This window comes from Chrysochloris asiatica, unplaced genomic scaffold, assembly GCF_000296735.1.
Source record: "Chrysochloris asiatica unplaced genomic scaffold, ChrAsi1.0 scaffold00052, whole genome shotgun sequence".
In the NCBI taxonomy this organism is placed as follows: Eukaryota; Metazoa; Chordata; class Mammalia; order Afrosoricida; family Chrysochloridae; genus Chrysochloris; species Chrysochloris asiatica.
In genome coordinates, this window is record NW_006408570.1 from 5,966,206 (window position 1) to 5,979,167 (window position 12,962).

Sequence of the window (12,962 nt, forward strand, 5' to 3'; positions counted from 1 at the left end):
ATACCCTTTGGTTGGTTGATGATGCATAGAGGGGATTGTAACCATGGCAATGAAACAATATACGATAGGATGAATAAAAAAACTAATGTTCTCCCATGTAAACTATCTTCACAATAAAACATTTAAAAAAACCAAAAACACACACACACACACAAAAAAAGTGCTACCAGCACTCCTAAAAATAGACAAGACAATCATAATTTGTCATAATGCTAAGAGTAGGTTCCAAAGTATCCTAATTCTTAGACCTCCTGTAAAAAGCAATAGCTGCAATCAAGTCGATTTTGACTCATGAGTACGTCACGTGCACAAGAGTAGAACTGAGCTCCATAGTGTTTCCATTGGTTGAATTTTCAGAAAGAGTTTCCAGGCCTTTCTTTTGAGGCACCCCTGGGTGGACTTGAATTTCAACTCTTTGGTTAGCAGTTGACTATAAACGGTACCTCAAACCTAGCCTTCCTGTTTCTCAAACCTAATATTCTGTCAAACTAGAGAATGGTATTGTGTATCTCTAAAGTATAAGGGATGTCTTCAAGATGTTAATACAAACTTACATTCAGAATCAGAAAATAAGAGATTCACTTTAGGTATTATCTGAGGAATTTTCTCTGTTTTCATTCGACTGTTGTTGGATTTATATAACGGGCCTATCTCTTGCCCCAAACCATGTTGACTCTTACATTTTGTAAATTATAGAATTTCTTTCTGCCCTTCCTCTGTCCAATTCCTCAGGTTGATTCAGTTTATGAACTTGTTTCTGCCAAACTGGTCAGCAAAGAATGGAAGGCGAATGTATTTTAATGGAGATGTTTTTCAACTGATCAGAAAAAAAAAGGGGGGAGGCTTGTATACTGTACTAATGTTCTCCCACTAAAAGGTACTGTTGAACCCTAATTTGCATAATTTTATTGTGTTTATTAATATGTTAGATGAGTATTATGCAAGTTAAAAAATTCCTTTGTTTTCCCACAGAAACCAAAAGTCTAACTTATAAGGCTAAATGCCACCCTGAGTTCAAACTTGATGGCCTTATGCTTCTCATTTCTGTTAACTGAAGATCTTTGGTTTTAAAATTTGCTCGAAAAATGTATGCTTGTTGTCTCTCACAGACAAAGACACACATTCCATATGCCATGAGGACCTAACTGGCCCAGCATTTATGGGAACTGGTTTCTCATCAGACGTGCCTGTTGTCTCTGCCACAACTTAGAGCAGAAACAGCTAATTGGGCAGTAACTTGTATGGCTATAAACTTTAGACCAAAGTCCCATCAGCCATATACCACCCATTACCAAAGGAATGGGGTGGCAAGGACCTGCCTACCAGCCTACACCCAGACTCATCATGAAGCCAGTGTGGGCAGGGTACAGATGTGGATATACCCGGTACACATCAATTGCAATACGGTTTGAATTTTTGCATCAGCTAAGTTAAAAAAAAAAAAAAAAGGGACTAAATAATCATAACCATTGTCACTGATTGAGAGTTAGTATGTGTCAAATACTGCTATGAAGTAGTTATCACCATGTTTTAAATGGATGAGGCTGAGAAAGGTCAAATGATGTGCCTAAAGTTTTCCAATCAGGAAGGAAGTGGTAGGGGGAGAAAGATCCAAACCTAAGCTTGCCTGATTTGAAAGAGGCTCAGATGAGACAGATGGAAGATCTGCTTGCTGATAGTTGAGGGGAAATTTGGTCCCAAGTGTAGCTCTGTAAGACTTGTAGAAAATAAGAAGAGACTAGCTCTTATAAGAAAGAGTAACGGTTTGAATTCAGCGGAACTGAGGTTGTTCTCACCTTTGTTACTTACTATCTGAACCAGAACAAATAATTCAACCTCTCTTGTCCTCTGTTTCCTCATTTACAAAATACAAGTTATGGACTACATGGTTTCCAAGGCCTCTGTTGGTTCCATCTTCTGTAACCCCTCCATGCTTGAAGACTCTCCAAACTTGGGTCTGGGTGGGTGCTCACTGAGCAGAAGACCCCCCTATGGTGGTGGGCCAGCTGACTCCAACACTTCCTGGAAGGTGGCGAGAGTTTACCATGGTCCCATCCTTATGGGGCTGACACTTGGTCAGTGTGATGAGGGACAGCAGATCTCCCTCCTGAGACACTAAGTAAAAGTCAGCCCCACTTTATTTACTCATTTTACCTACCTGTATATTAAAGACCTCAAATCCTAGGAAGTTAAACCCAACATATTTCTGTCAAAATCCTCTGCAGAACAGTAAACCATGGTTTTATAAAAGTCAAAATTTAAAAATTATCATCTGATTTCTCACAACATGATGTAATACTTGAGTTGGTGTACCTGGAATTATTCTAGCTCTGCTGAACAAAGACAGAGGGAAACAGAAAGAGAATATGTGTGTTGTGCACATGACACCAGTCATGAGTCCTACCGTATCTCCAGGCTGTGGACGCATCACGGACACACGATCATATCCTTTCCTTAGTAGGACCCACAAGGCATCGAGTTTTCCCTGAAATAAAACAAATGAACCACGATTACATACAAAACCAGCATAGGCATGTAGAACCTTTTGTGTTTCTCCCGCCATGTGAAACAACACCGTACAACAATGTGGCAAGAGACGTGTCCCTCTTTTCCCAGAGTTCTCACTGTGGGTTTTATGAATGTAGCTGGAGAGAAGAGAAATGTAACATAGAATCACTGAAGTTCATGAAGCATATGCCGTGAGAACTAGCATAGCCCCAAATTTGGAAGCATGGATAAGCTCATTCAGAATCTTGGCCTTTTCCCTTATCACAAGTCTGGGCATATTCTCATACCATAAGTTAATTTTTTCAATTCTCACTAAAAATTCTTCTTCCACCTGGTGACCAGAGTTCATCAATGACAATAATTGATGACAACTTCAGGAAAGGAACTAAGGTGAAGGGCAAGACCAAATAAAGATTTCTGGGATGTAGATTCCCGGCAAGCTGCGAGAGTCATTCACCAGCTACAAGTTGCTTCAGAGCTACACACATGTTGTGGCCTCAACAAAGTGACAATTACTCAAATCAAAAAACCTTTGGGGTTGTAGGTAGTTGACTGAAATGGAGAAAAATTAATCTCTGAGTGTCAAGGATTTTATAGTGATAAAAAAACAAACAAGAAAACCCCAAAACCTCAAACCAGTGGTTATTGAATAAATAGCTTCCAACTCATGACAACCCCATGTGTGCTCCACAAGGTTTTCAATGGCTGATTGTTTTCAAATGTAGATTACCAGGCCTTTCTTCCAAGGTACCTCTGGGTGGATCTGAACTGCCAGCCTTTTGGTTACTAGTTGTGCTCTTTACTATCCACCTTGAGTGATGCCTTCAGTCATTTTAGCTCCCAAAACATGCTGAATGAAGACTGCTTTCTGCTACTACAGAAAAAATTTTACTAAAAGAAAATTGACATCTATGTAGCTCATCTCTTAGTATTAATGATGTGAGGTGACTCCGTCAATAGGCAGGAGGCATCATTACATGGTCTAACTGATTTATTTTTTGTCATCATCTTGGAGTTGGCAGAATTATGGTCCCTCAAAGATACCCATGTTCTAATCCCTAGAATTGGAGAATATTTTACCTTGCACTTAAAAGGAAAGCAGCGGGCTGACACTAAGAATTTAAACCAGTGAAACCCATTTTGGATTGTTTATGTCGGCAGTTCAAACCCACCAGCTGCTCCTCAGAAACCCTATCCAGGGTTGCTATGAGTGGGAATCGACTTGACGACACTTAACAACAACCACCACCTCCAGAACTGTAGGATTTGTGTTGTTTTAATTCACTAAGTTGGGGTCCTGGTGTGATGCTGTAGGGTAAGTACTGGACTGTTAAACACAAAGTTGGCGGTTCAAACCCACCAGCTGCTCCTCAGAAATCCTTGATGGGGTTGCTAATGAGTTGGAACTGACTCAATGGCACTTAAGTGGTGGTAATTTGTTACAACAGCAATAGGAAACAAACACAGTCCTTCTCATTTCCTGATATTTTTACTTGCTTATTGTCTGTCTCTACCACGAAAAACACTGAGATAGCTCTAGAGGTGTTCTTGGTTCAGCTTCAACATTGTAAGCTGACACCCTAAGGCAGCTGGTATTCCATAAATATTTGTGTTGACATTGTAAAGTGTTGTTGAGTCGATTCTGATTCTGACTCACAGAGACCTCTGAGGAACAACTGGTGGGTTTGAACCACTAACCATATGATTAGCAGACCAGTGCTGATCTTACAGCACCACACCAGGATGAATACTCTGTGCTGAGCTGGGAGCTTTTCCATGTGTTATCTCGTTCTCCCAACAGCTCCACAGGTTTTGGAGAGGAAATGAAGAGTCAGAGAAGACAAATAATTTCTCAAAGTCACACAGCTTATAAATTGGAGACGTGTGACTGGAACTCCCAAGTTCATACACTTCCCAATATATAGATAATGCAGAGTGCTTGGCTGAAGTACTTTAATTTAGATCCTTGAGAATCCGGCATCTAAACTTGTGTTGCAACACTTGAGGCCATGATGAAATTAAATAAAATAGAATAAAAAGGAAAATATTAGAGTTAATTACATATGATAAGGATAAATATTCTTTGGTGACTTGTTTCAGTTAAATGCATGTGTGTGTGTGAGAGAGAGAGGGTGACAGAGAAAGAGAAAGACAGGAAGGGAGGGAGGCAAGGAAGAAGGGAGGAAGAAAGAGGAGCTTGTGTAAAGCCTGCTAAAAAACAGGAGCAAGTGCTAGCTCAGAGGAAGGCTCTCTGTCAGCTCTGGAGGAAGCTCTTTTGTCTTCCAGTTCCTGGTTCCCTTGGAGATCTCATGTGTCTTGACATCTATTTTACCCCATCTCTCTTCTCTCTTGTTGAATCTCTTTTATATCTGAAATGAGATTGACTTGAAACACATCCTACACTAATCATGTCTCATTAACACACCAAAGACAAACCACGCCCAAATGGGATTATAACCACAGGCACAGAGTTCAAGATTTACAACACATACTTTTGGGAGACAACATTTCACTCCATAACAGTGTCTTTGAATGATAGTGCTAGAAAGCTGGGGGCAGTCCAGAGAGCTCAAGTTTTTGTTCCAAAGTTGCTGCTGCTTTTTTTTTCTTTGTGTGTGTGTGTGTTTTTTTTTTTTTTGGTGGAAGCATTAATTTAAGAAAATCATCTCCAAGACTTCATGTTCTGGAATTGCTGTTTTCCGGTGGATTATATATAGATACACAAGTGTATTCTTGAATGTTTATCAAATGTTGTCTGAGCTTTTGTGGGCTAACCTTTGTCTTGCTAAATGTAATGTTTCTTCTCATCTTTTTGGCAAGGACTTTACAAAAGTCTCTAAAGATATTCTGGAATGACTTGAGAATGCTGGATAGAATGGCTGCTGAATTCAGCAGGACTGTCTGCATGGAATCATTTCGATCATCCGTTAAGTGCTTTCCTTGGGGGTTCTTTGGGATAAGCTTTTATATTTTAGGATATAACCAGGTGGAATTCCTGGACAAAGGCCTCTTTTTCTCCACCCCCCCTCCTTTTCAGGGAAGAACAGTATAGATAGTCCCCGGGTTACAAACAAGATTCATTTCTAAGTGTATCTTTTAGTCTAATTTGTAGGTTAGTTGGAGCAAGTGGATAAAGTTCTTATTTAGTCTTACTTTAGTGCAGGAAAGGAGTCCCAATCCTTCACAAAGGCTCCTTAATAAATTACTTAGATGTACCATAACAAGGAAGGAGCTCTAGTAGTGTAGTGGTTACAAGTTAGGCTGCTAACCTCAAGGTCAGCAGTTGGAAACTACCAGCCATTCCGCAGGAGAAAGATGAGGCTTTCTGCTCCTGTAAATATTTACAGCTTCGGAAACCCTGTACAGGGTCACTATGAGTTGGAACCAACTCCACAGCACATCACCACCACCGCAATAACAAGGGAGTCCTGTTGTGGTGCTGTGGGTTAATGCGCTGGACAGCAAAGTTGGTTTAAACTGTAAAGTCCATACGTTCAAGCTCACCAGCTGCTCTTTGGAAATCTTATACAGGGCTGCTACGGGTCGGAACCGACTTGAAGGCACTTAACAACAACAACCATAACAAGAGAATAGGCAGCACACTGTGTTTCTTTGTGGCAACAGAGGAAGTGTAGTGCTTAAGTGCAAAGTGACTGGGATCAGACTGTCTTGAGTCCAAATTGTGGTTCTGCTCCTCACTGGCTTGGATGTCGTGGACAAGTTGTTTCAACTTTGTAGGCCTTATTTTCTCATCTTTAAAACGAGATGACAACAATGTCTACTTTAAAGAAGACTTGTTACACAGTTTACAATTAGATACTGAAAGTCAATGTTTATCTCATAGTAAGTACTCATTAAATGTTATTTATGGTCATGTTGTTGTTGAGTGCCGTTGAGTCGATTCCGACCCATAGCGACCCTGTATAGGGTTTCCAAGGAGCAGCTGGTGAGCTTGAACCGCCGACCTTGCAGTTCAAACGGCTTTGCAGTCTGGTGCATCAACCCACAGTGCCACACTAGGACTCCATTTATGGTCATGGTGCACATGAAATCAGCAGTAAAGGACTCAAGCAACATATGGACAAATCTCTGCAAAATACCTCTTTAAAGTTTTAAAAAACAAAGATGTCAGATGTTTGAGGCTAAGATATACCTCATCCAGGCCAAGGTCTTGAAATTGCCTCATTTGTCATTATTAAGTGTTGGTGAGTCAGTTCCAGCTCATCACAACCTTATACACAACAGAAGAAACACTGCTTGGTCCTGTGCATGCTCACATTGTTGTTACGTTTGAGCCCACTGCTATACTGTCAATGTGCCAATCCATGTCATTGGGGGGTCTTCCTCTTTTTCGCTGACCCTCCATTTTACAAAGCACAGTGTCCTCCTCCAGGGACTGGTCCATTCTGATAACATATTTGAAGCACGAGAGATGAAGTCTTGCCATCTGGCTTCCAAGGAGCATTCTGGTAGTACTTTTTCCAAGACAGATTTGTTTATTCTTCTGGCAGTCTATGGTGCTTTTAATATATGACTCAACAGCCCTTAACAACAACAACACAATAATTAAAGAAATGCTGGTAGAATAGTGGGTTACACACCAGGCTGCTAACTACAGCAAAGTTAGCAGTTTGAGTCAACCAGTTACTCCATTGGAGAAAGATGAGGCTTTCTGCTCCCATAAAGATACATAGCTTCAGAAACCTTACACAGGGTCACTATGAATTGGGACTGACTCCATGGCACAAAACCACCACCACCTCCCTATAATTAAGGACTCCTGATAGCATAGTGGGTTATAAGTTGGGTTGCTAACTGCAAGGTAGTGGTTTGAATCTACCAGTTACTGGTCCATGGGAGAAAGATGAGGCTTTCTGTTCCCATAAAGATTTATAGCCTTGGAAACCCTATACAGGGTTGCCGTGAATCAGAACTGACTCGATGGCACACAGTCATTGCAACTACACCATAATTAAAATGCATCGATTCTTCTATGAGTTTCTTTATTCATTGTCCAACTTTCACGTGCATATGAGGTTACTGAAAATACCATGGCTTGGGTCAGGCACAACTTACTCCTCAAACTGATCCCTTTGTTCATGAACACTTTATAAAGAGGTCTTGTGCATGAGTTTTGCCTAATGGAATACATCATTTGATTTCATAACTGCTGCTTCCATGAGTGTTGATTGTGGATCCAAGCAAAACGAAGTCTTTGACAATTTCTATCTTTTTTCCATTTATTATTATGTGATTTATTAATCCAGTAGTGAGGCAAGTCTGATAGTGAAAAAGGAAAACAGAAGAACGGATGCACTGAATTATGGTATTGGAGAAGAATATTGAATAAACTATGGACTGCCAAAAGAATGAAGAAATCAATTTTAGAAAAAAACTGCAATCAGAACGTTCTTTAGAAAGGAGCATGGTGAGGTGTCAGGTCTCTTACTTTGGATATAACATCAGGAAAGACTAATCACTAGAAAGGATATTATGCAGAGGGTCCATGGAGATGAGGGAAATCCTTTAAGAGATGGATTGACCCAATAGCCGCAACATGCCAAAGACCATGAAGATCATGCAGGACTGAGCTACATTTATACTTAAGGTTATACGTAAGGTCACCGTGAGTAGGAGCAGCAGACTCAACAGAAACAATAACATGATCCTAGTAAAGTCATTAAAATGACAATTAGGAAGACTGTAGAAAGATGAAAAAGAATGCAATGTAGCAAATATTGTTGAATGATGATGCACGGAGGAGATCATAATCATTGCAATGAAACAATGGTGTAAAACCGATGTTCTCCATGTAAACTGTCACTCAGTTCGCACACACACACACACACACACAAAGAATGTACTGCAAGATTTAAGAATCTAATGATATCAGCTTGATAAGTATGTATGTTGAGTCCTGGTGTGGCACTAAGAAGCAATGGACTGCAAACTGCAAGGTTGGCAGTTTAAAGCCACCACCTGCTCCTTGAAATTCCTATACAGGGCCACTATGAGTCAGAACCGACTCAACGGCACTTAACAACAACAGCAACAATAATAAGCATGTATGTACCCGTCCTCAGTTCTGGGCTGTTCCAGTCCTAGTCCCCCTTTCTCTGAAGCTACATTTGTCCTCTTCAGTGTACTCTAGTCTGGCTTCCACCCCAACAAGGCCACGAGCAACATCCTGACTACTAAACACCTTGGGTACGGTTCAGCCCTGGTTCCTGTGAGAGGATGTGACCTGCTGGCCTCCCTGCTGGCACTCTCCCTTAGCCCCTGTGCTGTCAGCTTCGTCCGACCCCTCCTTCCTCTCTGATGATCCCCTTTCGGCCTCTTTTACTCTGTCCTCTGTCTATAGATGACATGGTGGTGTCCCCTTGGCTTCTTCTCTTCTCCTGCAGGCGGAGCCTTCACCTTGAGTACTTCTACATCTAGCCTCATCAGCCAAATTCCCACCTAGTTGCTGATGGCTCACACTTTTCTATCTTCAGTTTAAGCATTTTTGATCACCAGATCTGGGTATCCAGTTACCTGACCTATCTTAATTTCAAGGAACCTTTATTCCTTGACTGTGGGATAAGCATTGGGTTAAGGTTGGGGCTCAACCCCATCACCTGCTTGGAGGGAGAAAGATGAGGCTGTCTGCTACCAAAAAAGACCATTATGAGTTGGAATTGACTTGATGACAGTAGGTCTGGTTTTTTCTTTTGTTTCTGGTGGCACAATGGTTAAGCACTCGACTGCTAACTGAAAGGTCAGCAGTTCAAACCCACGAGTGGCTCCAGGGAAGACAATACCTGGTGATTGGCTCCTGTAAAGATTATAGCCTAGAAACCCTATGGGGCAGTTCTGCTATGTCCTAGAGGATCACTATAAAATCTTAATTGATTCAAAGGCACACCATAACAACAACATCTTAATTGTAATATAGTTGCCTCACAGGCACTAAAACCAAACACATGAGCTCAATTACAACCTGCTCCTTTTTGTTTGTTCTGCCTTGGTCCATCCAATTGAACAAATAAGATACCAGAGATTCATTCTCACCTCCTCACTTACCACCTCTCAGATCTGACTTTTGACCAGGTTGTGTGGATGTTCCCTCTGTTCGCCTTTTCCTTTCCCCACCAACCCCACAGCTACTGCCACCCAGTCTGTGAATTGTTTTCTGACTTGTCTGTCACCTCTAGGTCCCTACCCTGTCATTCTCACATCTGAACATGCTTCCTTCCTTCCTGGAAACTCTGGGAGAGTGACTTTTTCCAAAATTTTATTTCATATTGTTAAATTATCTTATCAATTATTATATGTTTTAGAAGTTTACTAATTTCAGGGCCTTATTGAAAAGCTGCTTGGGCAAGTTCTGGATAGTAGATTTGAGCTTGCTGGGATCATTCTGCCTTGGACCTCGCAGAAGCTGACAGTGCAAATCAAGGTCAGGGTGCTGGGAAGCTCTTCCTCAGGATTTGAATGGTCTCTCCTACTTGACTAGGAGTTTGGGTGATACTTTAGAATAAGCACAACACTGCTAATGGCAAGATCAGCAGTCCAAACCCACCGTCTGCTCCTTGGGAGAAAGATGAGGCTTTCTACTCCTGAACAGATTTACAGCCTCAGAAACCCTGTACAGGATAACTATAAGCCAGAACCCAGTCCATGGCAGTTGTTTGGTTCTCCCACTTGATTAACAATGGTTTCCAATGGATGGATGCATTGCAACCGACCAAGAAAGAAACCAAGGAACATTAGCAGTGTGAATGTAGGCAGCTTGCCTATCTTTTCCGTGTCTTAGTTTTATAAAATGAGGTAACCGGAATTTCTACTTTTTGAGGGTGTTTGTGAGGAATAAATGAGTTCAGGGAAAGGGGCTCGGCACTGTGGTCATTTGTAATTGCTGAGCTGTTTTGGAAAAGATCAGAATAGCAGTTCCTGGTGTCCTCTTAGCTTTCTGAGTTTTCTCCCCAACACATGATCCCAAGTCCACAGCCTAGTAGAGAAAACAACTTGGGGAACCCAAACAATTTATTCCAATCCATTCCTACTTCTGGTGACTTTTAATACAAGAGCTGAAGTAAAACGTTTACAAAACTTCAAGAGAAAATGCATGTCAAAACCTCTAGGAATTCATTGGTATAAGCTTGACATTTAAAATCAGAAGTCAAAATAAAGAAATAAATATAAAAGCATGTTGTTGTTAGTTGTTAAGTGCCATCGAGTCGTTTCTGACTCATAGCGACTCTATATTGGGTTTCTGAGGACCTTACAGTTAGCTGCCAACCTTGCAGTCCAATGCTTGTTCTACAGTTTGCCCTACGACTCATATAAACAAAAAAAGCCAAGGTGCTGACAGTTGACACCCATGACAACTTCATGTATGTCACAATAGAACTGCGCTTCATAGGGTTTTCAGTGGCTGATTTTTCTCCCAAGGTGCTGCTGTGTGGACTCTAACCTCCAGGCTTTTGTTAGCAGCCTGGGGGAGCCAGAAGAGTTTCAGGAGATTTTTCCAACCAATCCTGTACTTTATCAAAAATCTGGGAAGAAGCTTTGAATTGATTCTCCTTTATTGCCTATAGATTTTGATATCCATCACAGCAGTGTCACCCAGTGGGTAGAATGGCCTGGTTCCTTCAGCCCCACCCCCATGGTTCCTTCCAGCTCCTCTCCTCTCCCATTGGCCAAGGTGGAGACCCTCCTCCTGGGGTGGTGGTGATGATGAGGAGTTACCACACTGAGTGACACTGACTCTGTCCCTCATGATACCACTGTCTTGGTGGCCACTCCCCCATGATGCTGGCCTGCCTGCTGCTGCCATGGACCCTGGGATAATTTTAGTGTCACCCTTTCTGACAGTGTCACGGGGTGCCATTTATACCCACCACCGTACCCTCCTAGTGACGCCACACTGGTTCATCATACAAAAGCCACAGGGTACATTTCTGACCCTCACTCTCAGGCTCGACTCTAAACTGTTTCTAAAGCTAAAACAAAGACTTCTCCACAAACCAGGAAACCCTGCAGGGGCATGCTAGCTGACATTTTAAACATCGCTTTCTCTCAAATGAACTTGACATGTTTGAGTACAGAATAAGGGATCTACCAATTCCAGGCTCCCAAACAGGTTAAGACAAACTTCCAGTCCACTAACACAGACAAACTGGAAGCTCTGTGTAAACTCTAGCTTGTATTTTTCTATAAACAATGTGATTGTGATGGGAATGTTTACGCAGCCCCCATTTAAAGCATCCTGCTATGTGGGTGCTTGTGGCTGTGTGCTTTTCTTTCTCCTCTCCACTCCCTATTTTTTTTTTTTTTTTTTTGGCAAGGGATCAGCTGTGTCTTCCTTTCCTCTGTGTTGTCTGCCTTAGTTAGTTGGAAGTTCATTAGAGAATTTTGCTGGTAGTTCAACTTATAGGCAACTATAGACATCTGAATTGTTACACCTTGAAATATGTGGTTGCTGTTGCTGCTGTTGTGAAGTGCTGTTGAGTTGGTTCCTACCTATAGTGAGCCTCTATAGGGTTTCCGAGGAGTAGCTGGTGAGCTTGAACCACCGACCTTGTGGTTCAAGCTGACGTTGCAGTCCAGTGCATTAAGCCACAGCACCACACTAGGACTCCAAAATATATGGCAATATTCAGTAAATAACCTGTTGTTGTTGTCAAGTGCTGTCGAGTCCAGTATTTCCCCTCAAATGAATGCTTAAAGTTGCAAACTCCTCCACCCTCTACCAGGGTAATTTTTGTTATGCCTTTTTTCTTCTTCTTCTTCTTTTCTTTGTGGTCTTTCAGAAAAAATTTGGAACCATTCTAAAAAGTAGCCAGAGTGGGACGGAATCTGCTCAACTTCAGCAGCACAAGTGACAGCACTTAATGATCCAATATGTTTTACTGAGCTACATCCAGCTTCATGCAGGACAGTGCTGTGACTGAAAGTGTGCTTGACCTGGCAGGGAGGTGTAATCGAAGACCACCAGTTAGTCCATCTGGGCCCTGAAAACTGTGTTGGCTAAGCCTGCCTGTTCAGTCTGGCTCTCTTGCAGAGAATGGTTGGTCTGGCAAGCCAGGCTCTGGCTTTAGTCCTTGGGCTGTCATTTCCTGTCATTTCCAGTCACATGGAGAAGCTACTGGAGAAAGAGGAAAACAGGCCCTCTGAAAGCTGCAAGTCTTCCAACTAACCTGAAAGCAATTCTGGTTTTCATATCTGGTGACCATCTATCCAGGCATTACTTAACTTGTCTGAAATGAGCAGCTCTTATTGAATGAGAAGCACCAAAACCCAAAACCAAACCCACTGCTACCAAGTTGATTTCCACTCGTAGTGACACTGTGAAATATAGCAGAATGGCCATACAGGGTTTGGAGGACGGGGCGTATAGATTCAGGGAGTGGAAACTAAGCAAGGGAAACTTCATGAGCCTGGAATGAGGAAGCGATGAAATGTGGTCAGTG

General features: G+C 41.9%; 1 protein-coding gene across 1 annotated transcript in view; it reads right to left on the reverse strand.

Moving 5' to 3' along the window:
* Window positions 1–12,962, reverse strand: part of ANTXR1 (anthrax toxin receptor 1) — a 374,982-nt gene that overhangs the window by 91,997 nt on the left and 270,023 nt on the right. Inside the window, exon 18 of the mRNA XM_006862995.1 lies at window positions 2,405–2,485. Coding sequence (XP_006863057.1) covers window positions 2,405–2,485 — 81 coding nt within the window. The remainder of the gene's footprint in view (window positions 1–2,404; window positions 2,486–12,962) is intronic.